The sequence below is a fragment of the Microplitis mediator genome, chromosome 3 (assembly GCF_029852145.1).
Source record: "Microplitis mediator isolate UGA2020A chromosome 3, iyMicMedi2.1, whole genome shotgun sequence".
Taxonomy (NCBI): Eukaryota; Metazoa; Arthropoda; class Insecta; order Hymenoptera; family Braconidae; genus Microplitis; species Microplitis mediator.
Window position 1 is genome coordinate 9,722,376 of NC_079971.1, and position 25,611 is coordinate 9,747,986.

At 30.7% G+C, this 25,611-nt stretch overlaps 1 protein-coding gene across 6 annotated transcripts in view; it reads left to right on the forward strand.

Annotated features, from left to right (window-relative positions):
- The window catches only part of LOC130664877 (protein Lilipod), a 111,231-nt gene that overhangs the window by 45,238 nt on the left and 40,382 nt on the right, over positions 1-25,611 (forward strand). For 4 of the 6 annotated variants that reach the window (XM_057465052.1, XM_057465053.1, XM_057465049.1 and 1 more), the window contains exons 3-7: positions 2,356-2,620; positions 2,695-2,798; positions 2,869-2,995; positions 8,221-8,289; positions 8,390-8,519. In XM_057465052.1, the coding sequence (XP_057321035.1) occupies positions 2,356-2,620; positions 2,695-2,798; positions 2,869-2,995; positions 8,221-8,289; positions 8,390-8,519 (695 nt within the window). Of the gene's footprint in view, positions 1-2,355; positions 2,621-2,694; positions 2,799-2,868; positions 3,000-8,220; positions 8,290-8,389; positions 8,520-25,611 lie in introns of all 6 variants that reach the window. The other 2 variants (XM_057465051.1, XM_057465054.1) reach the window with 2 other exon arrangements.

Consider the following 25,611-nt stretch of genomic DNA (forward strand, 5'->3'; position numbering starts at 1 on the left):
ATTTTAAGTCTGTGTTTCCGGTTTGTTACTAAGCAAAATTTTAGTCTTATTTTCTCTGATTTATATTATGAGAGTCTCTGTTTACTTGACTAAATTTTAATTTATGCTTATCCAAACTCTAAGTCTTTTATTTCTGTGATTTTGTCACTCACTTAGTTTTATTTACTTAACAGAAGTTACTTCCTGTTTGCTTTAAGATTTTAATCTTTACTAAAATTCTATTGTGACAAAATTTTATATTCAATATTTTTTTTTTGGTTTAGACTTTTACTTAAATCTTTTTTTGTTATATCCGGTGTTTTTATCTTTTGATAAATATTTTTCACTAAAATATTTATCTTAAATACTTAATTCTAATATTCTTAATACTTAAAATTAATTTTACAATAATTTCACTTTTATCACTTGTAAAATCACTTAACAATATTTTGTCTTACTAACTATGATTATCACTGGTATTTACAATAATTCCAAAGGAATTTTTTCTTTGGTTTTTGTTTCTTTCCCGAGCTAAATGAAATCCTTTAGAAAAATAATTTTCGGGTGATTTTTCTTTTAATATTTCCGGTTTGGAAATAGAAATAATAATTTTGAAAATAAAAGTAATAATTTAAGTGAGTTTTTTTCACTTTTTTTGTACGTTCCCGGGCAAAAAGAAATTCTTTAGAAAACTTACTCCCGGGTAGTTTTCTTTTTAAACAAAATGTAATTTTTTAACAAAAAAAATCAAAAAATAAACTAAAAATGAAAAAAAATGTTATATTTTTACAGCAAAAAATATTAAAACTTGCGGTGTGCGTTTTCTTTCTGATAAAACGCTGAAAAGTCACAGCTTTATGAATTTTTTCTGGAACAATTTTGTATAATTGAACCCGCTTGTTATTTTCTGATCTTATTTGGTTTTTATTTCGCAGACTCTACTCGAAATTATTGCTTTATGTCTGAATGATCTAATTATGCAGTGATTAATTGAATTTACGTAATTAGATGTTGTAATTTTTTACTCAATCAAATTGACTAAACCCGACGGCGTTATTGCTTACAGCAAAGTAAATCAGGCTTAATTACTGATTGAATAATTGGCTTAATTAGTTTTCTACTAACTAAAACCCGTTGGGTGCCATTGTTAATAACAATGGACTATATATAGGCTTAATTAATTGAATAAATCAATTAAAACCCGTTGGGCGCCATTGAAACGGTGGGTTGCCGTTCAAAACTGTAGTTGATGGTGGAACAGCCTTTTCGTGGGTTACCCTAGTTAACTCAGACCCATGAGACTCTTATTTTATATTCTTTTTAGGAATATACCCGAACTGGCCTTACAAATCTAAACTAACACTAGTACTTAGCCTAGATCCGTGTTCGGTGGATGGTGATGTCCCTGATGACCTTGGACTGGCTGGATAACTGATGAATATGTGATTATAACACCTTAACACTAAAGGTGGGCAGGATAGCAGGTGAATTCACTCAAACACTGGTATCGTTTATTAATTAAGATTTTATTAAGGGAAAATACTTAATTAATGCCACTTCACACACACTTATCAGTATTATTAATTAATAACCGTAATTAATAACGGGAGGCTTACGCAATTCAACTAAGTGTGAACTGGATCAATCTGAGATAAAGTTAAACTAAATGTTAACTTTATTACTGATTAACTAACTGTAATGCAGTACTACTAGATTGACTGGTAATGAGCGGGTAAACTATTACAAGGAGTTTAAGCGTTCAAACCTTAAAAGCGCTAGAATATTACAAGGATTCTAGCGAGTCTAAGGGCCGTTATACCTTAAAAGCACTATATTTGATTGATCGCGCTCCCTTATATAGTAATGCCGACGCACTGTCTCACGTGACATTACCTGAGTCACATGATGGCGGAGGCGCACGAGGCAACTTCGTAACAAGGATCAGACTATAAACCATCGATAACCAAAGTTGAGCAGCATCGGCGTAGGACATTAATTGGATGGGTGACCTCGTAGTAAAATAATTGTCGATGGTTAATAATTTTTTTTTTTTTTTTTTTTTATTTAATTTTAACCGACATTGATATTGATGAAGACAATAAATCCTAATTAAACTACTTAATCAATAATTTACTGATATTCTAAATGAAATTCTAAAAATGACTATATTCGTTCATACATGACTATATATAGTCATATATGATCATGTATAAACAGATCAAGTTATGTATGATCAGACCTGGCCAATTTTTGGATCTGATCATATATAGACAATTATGCATGATCATATATGATTAGACAAAATCTTTTTTCATCGGGTAATGAAGAGGATATGGATCCAGAAAAAAACTTGTTTCATTGAATTTTTGATTTCAGATATTTCTTCTTCTTTACTTTCTTTTATATATTTCAAGTTATTTATTAATAGCTAAATGCTATCGGAAAGATCGTGATTATTATTGTACCGTTGATGAAGATGAAGCTACAGTTCATAAAATTAGTCTTTGGCTTTGCACAGCTGTTTTGGCTGTGTCTCTCGGAGCAACTTTATTACTGCCAGTCTCAATTATAAGCAACGAAATACTTATTATTTACCCGGACAGTCACTATGTTCAATGGTTGAATAGTTCTCTTATACAAGGTAAGTCTTGAAAAATGAATAAAACTTTTTATTTTTTTTTTTTACCGATTATTAATTATTTTTAATTTTCATAGGTCTTTGGAATCATGTATTTTTATTTTCCAATCTATCGCTGTTTGTTTTTTTACCATTTGCTTATTTTTTTACGGAATCTGAAGGCTTCGTGGGCAATAAAAAGGTATATAATGTGTGTGAATTCTAAGTGATTGCTTACTTTAGTAATTTTTCAACCGTAATTATTTTTTCAGGGCGTCATGTCAAGAGTATATGAAACTGTGGTTGTACTTTGTTTGATAGGAATTCTCATCCTTGGATTGGCTTATGTATTATTGGGTCTTACAGACTACCATGAATCAAGTTTTTTCACAATGCTCAGTAGGTATCTTTCAAGTTTGATTGAATTATCAATTTTCTTATTACAAAATACACTCAAAACGCCTCAAAATCCTATCTAAATACACGTGAGCGTGACGTTGTGAACGTCAAGTGGAACGCACCCAGAATGGTATATCCAGCTTCTTGATTAGCGAATGCGTCAGAAAGGAAAACTCTGATCCTTGATAAATAAGTACTTGAGCAGTACATGTACTTCCTGTTAGCGAATTCAACTTAACAATCGCGGTAGCGAGTAATACGTTGATCGAGTGAGCTGAAAGCAGACTAAGTTAGCGAATTCAACACAAAGGTTACCAAAATTGGAACTATTTGTTACCTTGAGTCGGTACAGCAGGTTCCTGTACCGATTTAGTGGCAGCACCATCATTGATGTGTGTAGATGTATGGTGTGGCTGGTCACAATGTTGGCATCTCTGCTCAGTTCTGCAGTTAGTGAAGCGGTGGCGTCCCAAGCAGTTATAACAGAGCCGGTAGTGCTGCACAATCATTTTCCGGTTTTGTGGTGACGCAGTTTGGTAGCTCGGGCAAAACAGCACAAAGTGCTTCTGCTTGCAGATTAGGCACATGCCTGTCTCACTTGTTCTTTTTTTAAGCGTAAAAGCGACATAACTTGCAGCTCCACTAGACGTGGATGATCTGGAAGGGGTAGAGGATTTACTCATAGATTCAACTAGTTTGTTGGTAGCGGCTGACCTGGCATATGATTTTGGAGTTGGTGGTATGTCGACCCCAGCCTTAGATTGAGCTGCGGTTGCTCTTGAGCCGACAGCAGAATTTTCCCATGCACGTACCTTGGCTTTTAGCATATCGTGCAGCTGTTGATAGGTCGAAAATTTATTGGAGAGTCCCAGCGACGCCATCTACTCCACTATATACCAATCAACTAGAAGAGATGTTACATTTTTTAATTTTATAGAAAATCGAGAACATGAAAAAAAAATTTTTGCACTATCTCTATACTAACTAGATAGTTGATTCTATAGTTCGATATTGTCACCGGTCTGTGCATATATCGGCGCCTCAAAATAGTTGTCAGGAAACTAAAACGTAACTAACTGTGCTTGCGCGCCTGTTATTTTTACGAAGGCCATCAGCCGTAACTTTCCACCTGGTCAGAAATACATCACAGTCATGTTACGACAATCTTACTAAGTGGATGTATTTCTGTCGAAACTTTCGTGAAAATGAGTGCGCCGTAAAATTATCATTTTGATGTAGTTTTATTACATTACAAATATATTTATTTATTTTAGTAATTTTAGCATTTCTCAAAATATTTATTGAGTTTAGTACTTTTCAATGTATATACACTAATGCAAAGAATTTAAGGAGCAGAAAATTATTAGAAATATAGTGATTTTTGAACAGCTATAGGGTAGAGGTACTGTTTTTGGCCACATTAGGACCAGTTTTGGACACTTGAAAAATTAAAAACAAAAAAAAAATTTTTAAAAGATGAAATGACATGATTTATTTTTCAAGTGTGTATAAAGATACTTTCATCGCACTATTACAATGGAAATTTTCTTTACATACTTTTCCGTTAATTAAAATGTATTTCATTGATATAATTATTAAATGTCTAAAAATAGAGCTATCTTCGTGAAAAATAATCGTATCGAGATTTAAAAGATAGCATTTTAAATCTTAAAATCTCTTATTTAGAGATCCTTTGATCAAATTTTTGTAGAGCTACAGTTATTGCGCAATCATGAGAAATAGCGTGAGACAAAAATTTTCCAAATTTTTTTTAACTTCCCGCTAAGAAAATCGACGGTTATCGAAAAATTGGGAAGTTATTGTTTTCACCCCGATTTGCGGAAATCGGAATTTCATCAGATGTCAACGTTTTGAGGTCCTAGGAAGCTATTCTGACTATTTTCAGAATGATGTCTGAGTGTCTGTATGTGTGTGTGTGTGTGTGTGTGTGTGTGTGTGTGTGTGTGTGTGTGTGTGTGTGTGTGTGTGTGTGTGTGTGTTCGGCCTATAACTTTTTAACTAATGAACTGATTTGGATGGTTAAGGCGGCAATCGAAAGAGCTTGTTGGCCATCAACTTTTCTGAAAATTTTAGATCATTTGATCAAGTAGACTCGAAAATATTGGCGAATTACGAAAAAAAAAGTTTTTTTTTTTATAGTTATTTATTGATTTCTCAGAAACGACTTATACGATCAACTTTAAAATCTAATCAGCTCTAGAACAATGAAACGCGTCGATTGCCGCCTTAGCCATCTCAATCGGAGTATTCGTTCGAGAGTTATCGCGGGAGAAAGAAATGGTAAAAAACGGTTTTTTGCAAATATCTTCGAAACAACTGAACCAAACAATTTCAAAATTTTATCAGCTCTAGAACTCAGTAAAATACGCCAATTGCCGCCTCAACCATCAAAATCGGTCCTGAGATATCGTGGGAGGAAGAAATGCTAAAATCGGTTTTGTTCGAAAACAATGGCACACAAAAGTATTTTCGAGCTCGAAGAGCTCGAAAATGCATCTACAACAATGTTTTCGAGCTCAAGGAGCTCGAAAACAGCGGGAAGTTTTGGGGCTGGCCCGCAGGGTCAACCGATAGACAGATTTTTTTTTTTCAAATGGTCCACGGGCCAAGGACATTTTTAATCCGTCAAACCAATGCTTAGGTCAGTTAGCAATTTTACTCAGCTTTAATTTTCTTTTTTATGGGCTTTGTATGACTATTTATGGCTGAGATATCAGCTTCCATACAAAAAAGAATCCTTTCGGCATTGAGGATATCTTCGATATCTCTGCTACCACTAATTGCATAGTAAATTGGAGGGTGGTTGAAGAAACTTTATTAAATTCCCTACAAGACTTTTTCATCATTTTTTTATCAACTCAGAGAAACGCGTAGATAGCCGCATGAATATCGAAGATCTTCAAGAATACTGAACCGATCAATTTCAAACTCATGTCAGGTCTAGAACTGGAACAAACACATTGATTGCTGTGTGAAACATCAGATGTGGCTGACTCGTTCGAGAGATATCGATTCCGAAAAAGTAAAAGAATTAACAATTTACTTTTATTGAAACGAGAAATCTTATAATACAATGCACTAAAAATTTTCAAAATTCTATCATGTCTCTGCTTTATGGTTTTTTTCCAATCACTGCCTAATTTGTTGTAATCGATTCGTTAGCTTAGAAATTATTGTCAACGAAACATTTAAAAAGTACTGTTCTTTGAATTTTTGTCGAATATTTCATATTTTGTGGTTATGATCAAATTCAAAACTCTTTTCAGTCTATTTCAATTACTTACATTTGTTTCTAGATAACTCTATGCGTTTCTTTAAAGTCAATCGTACGGAAAAATCCCATGTATTTATTTATTTTTCATTTCTTAAATTTTCATAGTTCAAGGCAGGACATTAGTTTTTTTGAGCTCGAAGAACTAAAAAAAACTTACAAACTCAAGAGAACTTTCCAGCTTGAAAAGCTCAAAAAAGTATTCATAATGATGTTTTTGAGCTCAAGGAGCTCGAAAAAACTGGGAGTTTTTAGGGCTGGCCTGCAGGATAAATTGCGTTCCAGATTTTTCTTTTATTACGACCCATGTTTACATTCTAAACTAATTATTCGGCAATGTGAGTTAATTAATTAAACAAAAATAACTAATAATTATTTAAAGTCGATATCTTTCGAGAAGTTAAATATTGATTTAAGTAAACAAAATCACATATCCAGTGCTCACCCCCCCTGCCCCAGTTAAGCACTAGCTAATGACATAAAAACATAATCTTATTCTCAACCCTATGATTTTCTAAATAATTTTTTGTTAATTATTAAAAACCATAGCCTAAATAATTAAGATGAAGTATTTTAGTTTAAAATCAATTCACCTTTGTAATGTCTCTTTCGTTGAATATTTTCTAAGTGACCTTAAAAGGTAATATCTTCAATTTTAGAATCATTGTTCAGAATTTGATAAAATTTGACATAATAGTAGATAATGTCAAGGAAATGATCAAATTAAATTCGTAAACTGCTAAAGAGAACTACTTAAACTTGGATTTTCATGCATTTAACAGTGAGCCACATGAAACATCATAGTTTTCATCGATTTCATTTTTTCTCTGTAGCTATTCAAAAATTAAGTTAAAAAATTTTTTTATTACTATCTACGAGCATATCAAATTTGATTAAATTCATAACGGTAATTTTAAAGCTGAGAGTACCACCTCAGAACAAAAACGAACAGTAAGAAAAAAATTATAAAAATGACATCTGTTGTCAAGAATGTCGAAATGAACTTATATTTATGCTTCATTTTCATTAGCGATATTTAAGCTAAGTATTGCACACCTCAAGCGTGAAAGTGCTGAGGGTGCCTTATGAACGGCATGTTAATACTTATTATAAATACTATGAATATGAGAGTTGATTATAAAGTAATTTTTTTTTCATTAGAATGCAATATTTACATATTTATTTAACCCTTTAACGCTTTTGGGCGTTTCCCCCATTTTGCGGCCTGTCAAGCGGGCGGCGTTTTCGGGTGGGTATTCGCGTTAGTGTGTATCCGTGAGCTCTGGCGAGCAGTACCGTACGTATGATGAGGTCCTCACGATTAAAGATAAGAATTAAAAAAAAAAAAAAAATTATGAGAAATTCATAATTAAGAAAAAAATAAGTTGAATTTAATTTTCTTTTAAAACTATCAATAATTTGTTTTCTATAATTTATAATAATGAAAATAATTAAAAAAATAAAATCATTGAAAACATTAAAATAACAAATGTAAGGGCACTAAAGGAACCCACTACATGAGTGAATTTCGGTAATGACCGAGCCTAAGTCTCGTAAACTGGAGTAGTGGGGACTGTGGCCGCACGCTGTAGGCTATCCCCACTTTGGCGCCGCAGGTACGATTTTATCCGACTTCGCCGTTAAAGGGTTAATAATACATGATGCGGGGGCTGGCTACTGTGTAGGGGCTGGGTACTGGTTATTCAACCCTCTATTAGTTTTTAACAAGCTAGTTACAATCATGTCAAATTAACGGCTAACAGCCTGATCCCAAAACCGTTAGAAATCGGACGGATTATAATGATTTTTCGTATTCTAAATTTTATGATGGTAGAATTCGAAAGTTTGTGCCAATTTTATTAAACAAATTATTAATTTATAAGCAAAACAATAAATATTTCATATGTCTCATCTAATTCAAACTCATTTACAGATTTATGGAGATATTATGTACTCTTTATGTATTCGTGCGTATCTTTTGTTGGAGTCCTAATATTACTAGGTAAATTTGTTCGGATAGAAATCAAAGTAAAAAACTAGTAACACTACAATTTTATGTGTACCTATAAGAAAATGAAAATGACAAGTTATTTTTGTTTAAGTGTGCACGCCGTTGGGGTTTGTCAGACTGTTTGAAGTTGTGGGATCGTTACTGGTAAAACCACAATTTTTGAGGAACTTAGATGATGAGTTTCTAGCGTACAAGTTAGAAGAAGATAGTATAAGAAGAAGGTAAACATTTGATATTTTATTTTAGTTTTCTTTTGAATTACCTGTCTATTATAGTTACTTATATACGACTTCTAATAGGCATTAAAGATTCAATAGCTAACGACGATTATGATAACTAGAATTTTAACACATACACACACATATTGCACGACTCATGATGCGAAGCATCAGAGAGTGCTTTACTATCGAAAAAATTTTTTTTCGTCTCACTTCGGCAATTTTTTCTTTTTATCGAAATTATTCTGACCACTAGAACGTTAGTTATTAATTATTAAACTTTTGTACAAATTTATTAAACTAAATTGCTGAAAAATATACAGAATGTTCGGAAATTTGAAATACTTACATATAGGGATAAATCAAACATTTAAGTGTCAAATTTAATTCTGTATCTCGAAAATTCGATTTTTTGTCACCAAAAATGTTTTTAAAATTTTTTTTTATAAATTTTTATCTCGGTACATATACATGTTATATGACCTAGTGCAGATCCAATTATGCCCGATTTTTGAGGTTTCATTTGTAGATTTCATGATTTTTTTTTTATATCTTTTAAAAATTTGTTATAGCGAGTCCAAACTTTATCACCACTCGCCATCGTAGCTTGAGAAAGACACATGGGAAAAAGTCGCCTCGTGTGCTCAGCCTATGAATATAACTCCGTCGTCACTCTTATTATAAAAAATAAGATTGATGAGTGACAGCTAGACAGAGTTACATGAATCAGATGAGCACACCGCGTGAGTCCCTATCATGCGGTTTTCTCAAACGTTAAGAGTGAGTGGATAAGAAGTTGAAGAAAAAAGTATTCTGAAATCCAGAATAAAAACTTGGAGTTTTTTTTGAGTAATTCAATGTTTTGCTAAGTCCTATAGTATGTTTATTCACGAAAATCTTAATTTCATAAAATAACAACAAAAATATTTTTGTTTCTAAAACATTGAATTTTTAATTTTATAAAATTGACTTTGGTTCCAAATTGTTTGTCTTATTACTAATTTTGACTACACGGAAAAAACTAGATAGTACTGGTTACTGTTCTGCGCAGTAATCGACAAACAGTACAGGGAAAAATAATTATTAATATGACTTATTCATATTAGAACAGGAGTGAATCATAGCTTAACACGTACTATTACTTTTTAAACAGTAACCAGTGCTGTGCTACACGGTACGTGAAGCATATGACTGGTTACTGTCAAAATAGTCGCCATTAACATCCAGAACAGTACTCAGTCCTGTTCTGACATGAACGGTTACTACATTCATATGTGTCTTTACTATTCTTGACAGTAGAAGTCTATAATTAAAAACTGCCAAGTATAGATTATCATATAGGTTAGTTTTAAGTAACATGCGATTCATTCAAAAAATTTTATATAAGCAACATTTTTAATTCTTCTTAATACAGTGAAAAAATTATCCATTATGAATAATTTTATCATTTTAAAAGCTGATAAGAAATTGAAATTTATTTATTATTATATTATATTATTTATTTTATCTTTTTTTTTATAACAAATTATTAGTTAAATTATCAGCTTATAAAGCGCATTAAAGTGAATTGACAGAAAACTATTTAACTTTAGAGAAAGGTTAGAATAGAATTCTACTGTCAAGAATAGTAAGGACACATATGAATATAGTAACCGTTCATGTCAAAACAGGACTGAATACTGTTCTGGATATAAATGGCGACTATTTCGACAGTTACCAGTCATATGTTTCATGTACTGTTTAGCACAGCACTGGTTACTATTTAAAAAGTAATAGTACGTGTTAAGTTATGACACTCCTGTTCTAATATGAATCAGTCATCCCGGGAAAAAATGATCAGACCTGATGAGACATGAACAGACATGAGTCTTCAGGCCTGATCAGACATGAAAAATGACCATGCCTGACCAGGCCTGATCAGGCATGTTCAGGCATGGTCATTTTTCATGTCTTTTCATGCCCATCCGGGTAAAAAAATTATATATAAAAAATGGCCCTATATAATTATATATAATTATGTATAACTATATTCAATTATACACTAATGCAAAAAATTAAAGGAGCAGAAAAATTTTATAAATTTTTTAGTGATTTTTGGAAGGCTGTAACTTGGTGAAAAAAAATCGTATCGAAAATTTAAAAAAAGCATTTTATAGCTTGAAATCTCTAGTTTAGGTGTATTTTTTTCAAAATTTTTTAAAAGCTCCGATTATTGCGCAAACATGAGAAATACCGCGAGCCAAAAAATTTCTAAATTTTTTTTTTTTTTCCGAAGAGCCTACGGACCGCGGGAAAATTCTTTCAACTAAACGAATGCATACATCGTTTAGCAAATTTATTCAGCTTCAATTTGGTTTTTTTTTTAACCTCGTAGGACGATTTGTCGCAGAGATATCAGCCTTCAAACAGAAAATGATCCTTTTGGCTTTGATCTTCGATATTTCAGGTACCAATGATCGCACAGAAAGTTGAAGGGCGGCGTTGAAAACTTGAATAAATTCCCTACAAGACCCTGTCATCATTTTTTAAAAAAAAAAATTTTTTTTATTTTTAATATCCATTAGAAGAAAGTACAGAAAAATGACTTTTTCTGGTTTTTTAGTAAATCAACCGCTACTCTGCAAATATCGATAAAAAAAATAATGTTGCCAGGGACTTTTTTAGCTTAATGTACCCCCAAGACCCCTGTAAATTTTTAAATTGATCTATCGAACCGTTTTTTGGGAATCATCGATCAAAGTTTAGCTAAACAATTAAAGGAGCAAGTTTTGTTCCTTTAATTGTGTAATCATAATCAAAATGAAAAAATTTTTTTTTTTCGACTTTTCTTAAATTTTTGCGTTGGTAACTCAGCAAATGCAAGGAAATGACAAAAAAAATAGAAAATTTCCAAAAAATGTCAAAAAAAAAATTTAGAACACAAAAAACGAGTTTCAATTTTTTTTTTTTCTTTGATTTTTTTTGGCTCGCGGTATTTCTCATGTTTGCGCAATAATCGGAGCTTTTAAAAAATTTTGAAAAAAATACACCTAAACTAGAGATTTCAAGCTATAAAATGCTTTTTTTAAATTTTCGATACGATTTTTTTTCACCAAGTTACAGCCTTCCAAAAATCACTAAAAAATTTATAAAATTTTTCTGCTCCTTTAATTTTTTGCATTAGTGTACATGTATATAAATATTGCTATAAAAATAAAAAAAATAAAAAATTCGGGCGTGTGCAGGATTTGAACCGTGGACCTTGCGCTCGAAAGTGTAACTCGCTACCCACTGACCTAAGAGATTTAGTTGAAAAGTAAGTTTCGTATGAACTTCAAGTAATAAAAATCTTATACGTGATAGATTCTTGGTCAACAAAATTTTAGATCTATGAGCAGACATGAACAGCCATGAACAGACATGAACATATATGACCAGGCATGAACAGGCATGGACAGGTATGATCAGGCTTGAGCGTATTTAACGCTTCAGACATGAACAGGCATGAACAGACATGAACAGGCATGGACAGGTATGATCAGGCCTGAGCGTATTTAACGCTTCAGACATGACCAGACATGAACAGGCATGGACTGGTATGATCAAGCCTGAGCGTATTTAACGCTTCAGACATGAACAGGCATGAACAGACATGACCAGGCATGGACAGGTATGAACAGGCATGGTCAGGCTTGAGTGTATTCAGCGCTTCAGACATGAACAGACATGAACAGGCATCGACAGGTATGATCAGGCCTGATCATGTCTAATTTCAGGCCTAATCATACATGAACAGGCATGATCAGGTCTAATTTCAGGCCTGATCATACATGAACAGGCATGGTCAGGTCTAATTTCAGGCCTGATCATACGTGAACAGGCATGGTCAGGTCTGATCATTTTTTCCCGGGATGTTAAAATGTATTTTTCCCTGTAGTGTTCGTCGATTACTGCGCAGAACAGTAACCAGTACTATCTAGTTTTTTCCGTGTACTAGATTTGAAAAAATTACATTCATTATTCAATTTGTTACCTCATCTGTTTATAAAATTTTCCGATATATGTAAGGTGTTCGGTTCATATAGCAATAAACTTTACCGTAATATACAGCAAATTTACCGTATTTTTATCGCTATACATACCATACATAACACACCGTAATTTTACAGCAATCAATGATTGAATTTTGGTATTTTTATGGCACAATTACCGTGATTTATTTAAAAATGACGGCATATTTTCTTTTCACGGCAATTTCATTTACTTACGGTAAATGTGTAATAACTTTACTTTAATTCAGATACGTCAGTAAGTCCAATAATTTTCGAGTGATAACTTGAACGAAAAATTTTCTATTGTTTATCTAAAAACTGAAAAGTGCCCAATAACATGAACCTAAAAAGTATCTAGTAGCCTGTTTTGTTTCAATAGATTCGTTCGGGAATTCCTTTAAAGCTGTTTCAATTTTAGTTTGTAAAAATTACTTTGCGGCGCTGTGAAATTCAGGTCGATCTCTTAAAAATTGAACTGACACATTGCGGTATTTCGTTTTCTATTGAATATATATTGGAACAAATTTTTCTTTCATTGCTTGTGAACATAATAATGACAATGTTTTCATTTAGATTTTTAGAATTGACTACATGTACGAAGTTAAATTATCTCACAAAAAGACCTAAAGTAATGCAATTAGTTGATATAAAAAAGGTTATAGAGCACAGAGCTTAAAGTATAAAATGCTTATAAAACAACATTCATAAAAAAAAAATGGGAAAGAGATAACCCTGCAGGCCAGCCCTAAAATTTTCCGCTGTTCTCGAGCTCCTAGAGCTCGAAAACATTATTGTGAATGCAATGAGTTTACAGAGCTCAAAATACGCTTTGGTACGTTTAGTTTGTTTTTTTAGCTCTTTGATTTATTCCTTGCCTTGATCCACCGAAATTCCAAAAATCGAAAATAATTAAAAACCGCACAGCTCTTAAATTTTTGAGTATGATTTTTTTTGATAAAATGCATAGATTCAAACAAGAACAAGTAAAGTTTAGAAAATCTAAAAGTGCATGCCTTGAGCATTCATGTAAATGATACTCAAGTGAAGTAAAAGTTTATTACATATACAACAATTTTTCATTGAAAACCTTTATATTATTTTTAATTTTAACATATTTTTTATATCGACTGTTAATTAAAAAAAAACTAGATTATAAATTTTTAAAATACCCGTCATTTTACCTAAGAAACGCCAGCTGCTAGTATGTATACTTTAGTATAGGTATATTCCGTGCCATCTATCGATACTATCGAAAAATAATCGATACATAGAAAACGATAAGTAAAAAAAAAAAAAAAAATACAAATAATCTTGACTATGTTCACTCTTGAAATAAATGTATATTTAAAAAAAAATAAGTAATATGGCTGCTCAAAGGGTAGAAATTGTCGTGTTATGCCTATGTAAAAATATAAATTATAATTAAACCATAAGATATTTAGCTGCCATTTTCAAAAGGGGTCTTCGCATTAACTATACAAAGATATTAAAAAAAAAATTAAGTTGGAAAATTGTATTTTTCGGAAGTTATAGTGTTTACTAGCCCATGACTCCTGAGGAATTTAACGCGATAAGTCACTAAAAACAGATATTTTATAGAAAAATCGTAATTAGTCGACTTAAAAATGTATAAAATCTGTTGTTTAATCATTTTTCTTTGTAACAATATATTTTTTTTGTATCATTTAAGTGTATTTATAAATTTAGAAACAATTTAATATGACGAAATCGAGTTTTTCATTTTCAGACGAGTATAGAGCATAGCCTCAGCGCTTCGCGCTCAAGGCATGCAATAGCTAATTAAGATAAACAACTAACAAAGAGTGAAACGTTGTGAGAGATGATGAGAAAAGGAGAGATAGAAAAAGGTATTTGTGGGGAGAGAGACGTTTCGTCTAAGTATACGAAAGCTGAGACTTCTCAGCTAGGTGTGTCTATCGTATACCCCATCTACACTCATTGCTTAGTAATCAAAAGTATTTTTTTTGAATTCCCAGCATTCGTCCAAAAAAGAACCAAACGAAAACTTTTTTTTTTCATTTTCTTCGTTTTTGGATGTAGTTTTCAGAAAAAAATACGAATTAATTATTCAGAAGGTCCTTCTATTTTTTAACTTGATTTTTCGAACAAAATTCAAATCTTATCGATGATTACCATTTAAATTTATTGTTTTTATTTTTTTTTTCCAAATTTAAAAGTTCTCTGAGCACTCTCAAAAATTTTAAGCGTGGTGTTATGAGAAATAAGGCTAGTTGAAAAAAAATTATTCTTTCAATTGGAAAAAAAATATAAATCGAAAAAACACCACTTTGAAAGATTTGAGAATTTGTAGAAAATTTCAAAGTTGTATATAGAAAAAAAAAAAATCAAAAATGGTAAACATCGAAAAATTTTGATTTTTTCCAAAAATCTACAAAAAAAAAAAATGAAGATAGGTTGCAGTATTTTTTTTGTATTTTTTTTCGAAAAGTAAATTTAAAAACAAAAACGCCCCAATCAGTCGAATTTTGAAAAAGTTATAGATATTTAAAATAAAAAAAATTCAATCATGAGGACAAATACAATAGTTAGATTTTTATGAAATCTACTAAAAAGCCAGTTTTTTCAAAAATTTATAACTTTTTTTCGGTTGGGTGAAAAAATTTGAAAAAATTATGAGAAACGTTTTCGATGGGGTAGAAAAAGAGAAAAAATTTTCAGCCAAATCTAAAGGGGACGTGTTCAAAAGTGGTCGATTTGGCGTGGAATGCCCCCTATACATTATCGATATGCTAAAATACGTGAGTAGAGTTGTAGCTGAATCAAATTTTCGCTGAGTCTAGTTGAAGCTAAATGAAGATTTAACTGAGTAGAGTTGAAGCTGAGTTAAAATATATTTGAATAGAGTTGAGGCTGAGTAAAGAAGTGAATGAGTAGAGTTATAACCATTTCCCTTGAGCAAAGATTTTGTGAGTAGACATACAACACTGCCGACTATCGTGACCAAAAATTCCAAAATAAGGACCACCCTATAATATATATTAGGGTGGGCGTCAAAAATTAAATTTTCTCAGGCGCCCCATAAATAGCTTTATTTCAGTGGAAAAATAGGTGGGGTATTTGTTTTTTTTTTTTTTTTTTTTTTAAGTAAAAAGAACACGTGCCTCAGGACGATCAAAATTTATTTTTCGATAAAATCACGGTTTTTTTTTAAATATCTCATAAAATATGCAGATTAGAGGAAAAAATCATAGGAACAATTTTGTAGAAAATTAAATTCTTGACAAATAAAGCCATTGTCATTTTTTTTTTATAAAATGTGTATTCACGAAGATATTTTTTCAAATTTTTTTTTAGATCTTATGAACCGAGCGTTTTGAGGATGAGAAATGTTGTAAATAAAAGTTTTCTAAGTATATGAAAACTATAACAAGTATTAATGATTGATATGTTACATGTTACGATGTTGTCTATATTTAAGGAAAAACGCTATTTTTAACATTCATTATCAGTCCGTTTCGCCGGGGCTTCCGTTATATTAAATAACTATATATTTCTTTTATTTCAAAAATGAGAGAAAGTTACATTTTTTACGCTCTCACAAACCTCTATAAAAACAGATCTTCTAAAAAAACATATTACGCTATTAATTTCCTTGTTTCGTACATAATCTTCATTTCTAAGTTTCAGTCTGTAGGTCTTTTGGCTAAAAAACGTAAAAATTTTCATTCCTGACGCCCTTGAACAGCCCCACAATTGAAAAATAAATTTACACCATCGATTTTGTTGGTTCGTCGTTACAGTGCTCCCTCTCTAAAATTCCCAACTCGGGGCTAAAATTCTAAGAATTCCTTCTTGGAGAGGGACCCCACTTTTTCTTAAGAGAACTAAACAGCCCGGGGAAAAAAAATTATATATAATTCTATATAATTATATACGATTTATATAGAATTATATATGATTCATATCGAATTCTATATAATTATACAGAATTTAATATATATATATATATATATATATATATATATATATATATATATATATATATATATATATATATATATATATATATATATATATATATATATATATATATATATATATATATAATGTCACAAAGAAAATCACAAATGATTATATATAATTTCACATAATTATGTATGGTTATATATGATTATATACAATTATATATAATTATACAGGATTATATATAATTATATATAATGCCACTAAAAAAAATCACATGGTTATATATAATCTTACATAATTATATATGGTTATATATAATTAACAAGTAATCTCCAGATTCTATAATAGGTACATGTGTTTTACTAAAACTTGAATTTTTAAATGACTTGTCATTTTCCTATGTTCTGCTTTCAATTGTTCGATTAAAAAATACAATCCGTTTTCACTTTTAACGAAAAACTTTCCTAAAAAAATATCTTTCATACTAAGAAATAAAAACACTTGAAGCAATTAAGAAATATATATGTATATATGTAGGAGAGGGAAGTCACCGGTGCTATAAGCAGCAGTGGAAGTAGTTCGATGCTCGCCACGAGATCGCGCCCACCAGTTGCAGTGTCCCTGGAAAGAAACTTATTTCAGAACTGTTATATTCCAATGCTGGAAGCAATTTTGGCACGAGTACTTCTCTGTCATTTGACAGAGTGATAAGTACCTTTTTAGGTAGATTTTTTTAAAAATCTAGGTATTGTATTTGTCCTCATGGTCGATTTTTCAAGGAATTTTGTCACAACCTATCATAATTAGTTGAGTAGAGTTCGAAAATACCATTCGTTGAAAAATTTATATATGTATGTATGTATATATATATATATATATATATTAGGGTGGGCCAAAAAACGTGACTATTTTTTTTTTCTTTAGTTACAGTGAAAATATTGTTTGAGATGATGAAAAAAAAATTCTATTAAAATTTGAGCTCTTAATATTAATATTAAGAGGTGCCTATTTGCAATTCTCCATTTCCCATTTAAATAACATGGGAAAAAAAATTTTTTATTTTTGTATTTTTCTAGCTCGGCATTCGCACGTCATATAAATGAGTCCGTAGCTGATCTTGTACACGGAAAAAAAATTCTAATTAAATTTACGATAATAATATCGTAATTTGTCCTATTGATTATTGTAGTGGTGGACTAGACTTTTACAATCGTAATTTTTACGATGTAGCGTTGGAAATTTCATTTAAGAAATAATACTTCAGACAAATAATACGAAGTCTTAAGCTCTTCAATATAAATTACGATGTGAATATCGTAAAATTTGAAGAGAAATTTTAAATAAAAGAATAAAATAGTAATCGTTCGGACGTTGGATTCGAACCCGAGTCCTTCTGAGTGCGAAGTGTCCGACGCCTTGGACCACCCGGCCACCGAAGAGCCTACACTTTATATGGTTTTTAAGGTTCATATAAACGATTTGAATAAACATTCATAAGTCGTGAGAGCGCCTCTTGCGGAGGACGCAGTTAATATTTAAAAATTACGATACAATATCGTAATTTTTATAGCTTACTTCGTATTATAACAGAGGCAGCACTGTAATATTTATTTTACTCAAAAATACATAAAAAGATAAATATAGGAATAAATATAGTTTTTGAATTGTAATTTTTATTTCTTTTATTTTTACGATGTTAAATTGTAATTTTTGAAGTAATTTTTAATCCTAAAAGTCTTTGTTAAAATTACGATGTTAAATAGTAAAAAAATATAACCCACATAGTAAATTTTGAAATAAAATATTTTAAAATTGACGCTATTAAAGTCTAGTCCACGATTACGATATTAACATCGTAAATTTTGTTAGAATTTTCTTTCCGTGTAGAGAATTTAACGCTCTACAAAAAAGGGCTCTTATCATTTTTTGATAAATCCATCCATTCGAAAGTTATCGGAGCTGGAAGTCAAACCTATAATAAATTTCCAGATCTTTTTACTTTTCCAGCAAAACTATCAGACTTATCAAAAAATGTCATAGAATCTTTTTTATAGACAATTTTATTTCCTACAAATTTGTTGGAATAAAGTTCATTCAAATTCCGCATTGTTTTTTAGTTATTTTCATTTTAATCTTAAGTTCTCAGAATAGAGTAGAAGACTATTATTTTTACGAGTTTGGCATTAAAATGAAAATAACTAGAAAACAATGCGGAATTTGAATGAACTTTATTTTAACTAATTTGTAGGAAATAAAATTGTCTATAAAAAAGATTCTATGACATTTTTTGATAAGTCTGATAGTTTTGCTGGAAAAGTAAAAAGATCTCGAAATTTATTATAGATTTGACTTCCAGCTCCGATAACTTTCGAATGGATGGATTTATCAAAAAATGATAAGAGACCTTTTTTGTAGAGCGTTAAATTCTCTACAAGAATATGCTATGGACTCATTTATATGACGTGCGAATGCCGAGCTAGAAAAATAAAAAAATAAAAAATTTTTTTTCCCATGTTATTTAAATGGGAAATGGAGAATTGCAAATAGGCACCTCTTAATATTAATATTAAGAGCTCAAATTTTTATAGAATTTTTTTTTCATCATCTCAAACAATATTTTCACTGTAACTAAAGAAAAAAAAAATAGTCACTTTTTTTGGCCCACCCTAATATATATGTAATAGAACCAAGTTTTGAGAACACGATTGCGCCTAGAATCTTTATCGGATCCTAATGAAATTTTTTACACTTATTCTATGGGCGATTACCACGGTTAAGTTCGAAGATGAGCTAAATCGTTCGATTAGTTTAGAAGATATGGCTGTTTCAAATTCCCACGATTTTTCCAAAAAAAAAAAATTTCATCCACTTTCAAGTTCATATAACTTTAAAACAAAAACTCATAGATAATTTCCGTAAAAAGTATTTGAAAGCTTGTCTAATAAGCTTTAATTTATGACCTTAAACTTGATGTTTTGACCATTTCTTCAAATAATTTGATAGCCTTGAAAATTTTAATGGAATCAAAAAATGTTGAAAATATGGTTTTCATTCAACATCATTTATGCATTTCCCATTATTATCAAATTCCGTCAGTTGTATTTTATTGTGCACAAAATAACCTGTAAATTCCACAGCTATTTTATATTTTAAAAGTATTTCTTTTATTACTTATGAGGTATCAAATGTACCTCTACGACGTATGATTATAGCTGGTCTTGTCATTACGATAGAACCTACAGTTCTTATCGGATCTTAATGAAATTTTCCACACTTATTTTATAGGCGATTATCTTGATCAAGTTCAAAGATGGGCTGAATCGTTCAAACAGTTGTGAAGTTATGGCTGTTTGAAATTTCCACGAGTTTTCGAAAAAATCAGTTTTTATTCACTGTTGAAGTTCATATAACATTAAAACTAAAACTGATAGACAATTCCAGTAAAAAGTATTTAAAAGCTTTTCTAATAAGCTTTAATTAAAGACCTTAAACTTAATGTTTTGACCATTTCTTCCAATAATTTGATAGCCTTAAAAATTTTAATGGAATCAAAAAATGTTGAAAATATGGTTTTCATTTCACATAACTTATGCATTTTCCATTATAATACAATTTTGTCAGTTGTATTATAGTGTGAACAAAATAACCTGTAAATTTCACTGCTATTTTATATTTTAAAAGTATTTTTTTTATTATTTATGCTGTTTCAATCGTACCTGTACGTCCTATAATTATAACTGATCTTGCCGTCATAATAGTAATTACAATTATGATCTCATACTAATTAAAATTTCTATACTTTGTTTACGTGAAGGTTAGTTTAGTACATTACCTATATAATGTTTTGTCAAATCAACTATCTGAAGTTCTCTATCGAAAATAGTCGTTGTCTTTTTTTACTCTCACTCTTAGAAAACGAGCCTAATTTCATATCATGACTATACACTAATATGTATCACAAGATATGTATGTATGAAACTTTTTATACAGATTAATTGGAAAATCTACCTTCCATTTCGGCTGCCGAATGGCCTTTTTTTTTTTATGGTAACATAGTATATTCTATTTTACATCGTTGCATTAGTATTTATTATCAATGCTTCCATGAATAATTATTCTTAGATATTAAACTTGGACTTCTAAAAAAAATTATTTTAATAAAAAGTTTAGAGTCCTTACTATATAATCACAAATTTACAATTTATTTAATACGATGCATAGGAATTTAATTATATATAGTGAAACAAATCGCCTTTTCTCCTTGCGATTCTTACCAGCAGCCACCAGGATTCGCGGGTTGAACCCTGGCTTAGGCTGGCCTCTACGAAATTTTTAATTACTGGGACAGAGCAATGGGCCTAGCATCCTGGCAACGTAGAACCCGCACTTCTCCAAACTCGGCAACGTATGTATAAAAACTTATCAACCTACCTCACGGCTTATTATAAATTATAGATTCTTCTTATAGATTTCTAATTATTATGTATGACTTAACTAACAATACTTGTGGTTTATTTAATACTCTTACCAGTATTTTAGGATATAGATGGGACGAAAGACGAGGTATAATGTAAAGAATTTACTTTGAGAATTATGCAAGTTTATTGCCAATCGTAACAAAATTCAAGTACTTACAGTAAAGTTTCCGCAGAATACAATGAAATTGGTCCTGTTTCGACCGTTGGATATCCACGTGGAATACGCTGCTTACACGCTAACTTTATTACTTAACCTTTCAGCACCCGCGTTAGAGCAAGGTAAAACATTACCCGCGTGATGAGAAAAAGTCTCACGCTTCGGCGCATGCGTAATCGCGCGAAAATTTAAAACTGAAAACGATAAATTATACATGCTAAGAAAACATAATTTATTTAAGATTGGTAATTCCAAGTTTTGAAGTCAAATTGTTAAGAATAAATGAAAAACAATAATAATAGTTGAAACGAAAGAAAATTCAAATAGAACAAATTATTTATTTTACGATAATTTATACAGTCAGTTGACAAATATTTAGGGATAAAACTAAAAATAATGTTTCATTTTTTTTTTTTTTTCAATTGAAACGACTAGTACGTAGAAATTGACTAGTAATTAGTATAAAATGGCACCACATTAGCTTACAATTATTAAGTATTAATTACAGACTATTGAAAACAAATTTTATGTTTTCAATGACTAGCTTGTACTGTAACTTATCACAAATTGATATGTCAAATTAAAATTACGATTAAAAAAGATAAAATTTAAGCTTCATCATCGTTATCATCAATTTTTAATTCACAATCTATACAGTAAAATACTGTATGCGTTGGACATATTGGAGTAGAACACAAGGCACAAGATTTTTTGGTCTTGCTATTTTTTCTTCGAGGGCAGTAGGCACAAAATCCAGGAGTCGATGTTTGATGAATATTTTCAGGCGATTCTTTCAAGGTTTTTAGCATTTTTTTTCGTAGGTTTGTTGATATAGTTGGAACTTTACTGCGAGTAGCTAAATGTGGTGTAAATAATTGCACCGATAATTCTCTCAGATACTCTCTTCTAGAGATTTTTTTCTCTGTATTAGCGTTATAAACTACTTGTGAATTAATACCACCAATATTAAGAAAGCAATAAAAAATTACCATTGGCCATCTGTGAGTTTCTCGAGCAACAGTATAATTAGCTTTTAACTCATCAACTGTATCAACTCCTACTTTCGTTTTATTGTAAAAAGTCAAGATTTCGGGTTTCAGTTTCATACCAGTCTCTTGATCAATTTCTTGACTATTATGCAGCGTTGATAGCAAAAGTACATTTTTATTTTTTTTTGGTACGTAAGATACCAAAGTACATTTATCTGTAAAAACAAATTGACTGCTACAAATATTTCTTTTTTTTTGTATTTAAGAAACATGGAGGTATTTGTTTTTTGTTTGATCTTAAAGTTCCAACGATAGTTGTCCGATAGTTGTACAGTAAATCTTCTGCTAAAGGCATTGATGTAAAATAGTTGTCACAAGTTATGTTTCTTCCGGTATTCAAAATGGGTTTCGAGATACGTTTAACGAGATCTGGTACAGCATTAGACTGCTCGTAAGGTCCTGAAGGCTGTTTACCACAATATATTTCAGTGTTGATTGTATAGAATGTTTTAGCATCTGCAGCAGAATAAATTTTAATGCCAATTTCAGGGGGTTTATTGTGAATGTATTGCTTAAATTTACACCTTCCTCTAAAACCTTCTAGTATCTCATCAACCGTAATGTAAGCTCCTGGTGTGTAATGCTATTGACAACGTTCATTAAAATCTTCATAAAATTCGCGTACTAATGCTGTTATCCAGTTTTTTTCTCTCTTCACGAGTATTTATATCATCTAACTTTAGCAATGACAATAATAAATAAAACCGATTCATACTCATTACAGATCGATAACAATTAGGCGCAGTACCATCGGTAGCCCATAGTTCTTTTGAATTTAAGTGAGATGCTTTTTGGATACCAGTTAAATATAACAACCCAATTAACGCTTTAATTTCTGCAACATTAGTCGAACGAGCATCACTTGGACGAGCATAAGATGATTTAATTTTTTCAAGACAAATATTGGTGTAACTAACTATTTTTTCAATGCGATCATCTGGGAAAAACAATGACCAGGCTTCTATTGGAGTTTTAGCATTTTTAGCACACGCCTTAACACCTAGTAATCTTAAAACAATATTCTGTTTTTTAGATTTCACTTTGTTAGTAGGAGGTTTGTCAAGCCATTTAGTTATTTTATCTTTTCCTAATATAATTGACGGTTCAAAATCATCATCGTCATTATCACCAGTTGTATCATTTGCTGATTGCTCTGTATTAGTACAATGATCACTCATTTCACATTGTAAAATGAGCGAATGCTCTGTGGGATTCTGGTGTAGGTGTGGTTAATTCAATAACTAACAATTAACACAAATTACAGATAAAAGTATAGATCTTTATTAAACAATATGTACACTAGAACTATGAGAAAAATAGCGAATGCAACTACAAGATACGCGGTAGCGAATGCGTTTGTAAACGAATAGGCGTATAAATCCGACACGTGGTCGGTAGCGGTTAATGACGCGATAAGTAATTTATACTTAATAAGACGCGAGCAACAATTCAATATATACTCAATAATTAGTAGCCTTGATATACTAGCTAATTATTGAGAATAGTTAAGCGGAGATTTAGCGGAGCGGTTCAGACTTATATCACACTAGTGATATATTGATCGAAGCGGTTAGATGGAAAGCTGTATTCGAACTGATCGATGTAGATTGGAAATAGACGTCGTCTTCTTCCTTCGTGGCTGCTCGGTGGTGACGTGGCAGCATGGCTGCAGTAACGAATCTTCCCATTGGCTCAAAAGCGCGCCAACAGGAAACAGTCAGCCGCCAACTTCTCTGACTGGCCGGCTGGTAGCGGGTTCTCATGCCGACGTGGCACGGTCATGAGTAAGAAACGGCAGGTGTCGGGCCCAGATAGCGAGTGACCCGGCACTATTCTGACATTCAAGTCAGTAGCGAGTTCGGCTGCTCCCGTACGTAGCGAAAGCACACGAAGCTTTTCAAAATGATCAAGCTCGTGACTGAACACACATGATGACTCTTCATCAGATTCATCTTCATCCAAATTACTCTTGAAGTCATTGGATTCTTCAGTTATATTATTATTTATATCGGAAGCACACCAGTCTGGATTGTCCACACTCATAATTTTTTATTCACTAAAACCGATAATTAATAATACTTGTAAATAAAAAATTAACAAACTGAATAAAAATAAGCAATCATCAACAATAATGTCACCAACCAACTAATCTAATAATATATTTATTTAGTTATTTTTGCTTAATTTTAAATGACCCTGAAAGTAGCAGACATCCGACAAAAATAAAGTTTAGCTAGGGATATCATAGGGAAAAATAAAGTTACCAGAAATTTGAATGCAGGATGATGTATGGTTTTAAAAAATTTAAAAGTGCATAGTTTTTAATTATTTTTTTTTATTAACTATCGATTTGTTATGTTAAAAAATAATTTTTGGAATACTCTCCTGGAGTTGTTAATTATCTCAATACTCCAAAAACTGGTAGTTGTGACTATTTTTTTAGTATTTAATTGTGCCTATTTTTTTTTTTTTTTCATTTTCACTTTAGAAACTTTGGCATGCCATAGCTACTTGATAAATAACTTTTTTGAGAAAATAAAAAAAGGGAATTGTAAATTTTCGAAAAATTTAAATGTGCCTTTTTTTTTTTTTTTTTGGTTTTTCGATTTTTTTCAAAGATATTTAAAAAATTAATTTTTTTTAAATTTTCGGATGCGGATATACATTTTGAAAATAATTTTTTTTTTTAAATGAAAGAAGGCACTTTTTTCTTCCGATAAAATCTACATGTGCATGTTTTTATTATAAGTTTTTTTTCAATAGAACCGTCGATATGTTGAGATTTATAAGAAAATTACTCCAAAATACGATAAAAACTATTAAATCACGAAAGTTGTTTAAAAATAAATTATTATTACCTTTATTTTTATCAAACAGAACATGTGTTCTATCATTTCATCAATTGTTTTTGATAATGAAAGCATTAAATAATATTTTAATTTATTATTTACGACTTCTAAATACCATTTGTTAATTTTAACAACTTAATTTGCGTTTCAAACGCTAAAAATTTATATATATATATATATATATATATTTATATATATATATATATATATATATATATATATATATATAATTGGGGGCAATATTCAGATCTCAGCCAATAAATAAATAAACAAATGCTCAGGTTATTCAAGATCTTCAATTTATTTGATGTCTAAATTATATCAAATTCCGCTACGTTTCGTTGACAATCTCAACTTCATCAGGCTTCTGTAAACCAATAACAACCATAATTCCCATGTCAATTATATAAACAATTATAAAAAATTAAATTATTTAGTTTTTACAAAATAATAATACAGTCATATAAATTTAAATTATAAAAATACATTCCAATCTTAAATAAAATCAGTATTCATAACATTTCTTTTTAAAAAAAAAAACTCTTTAACAATAAATAAACGAAAACTTTTTCTTTTTTCTCTA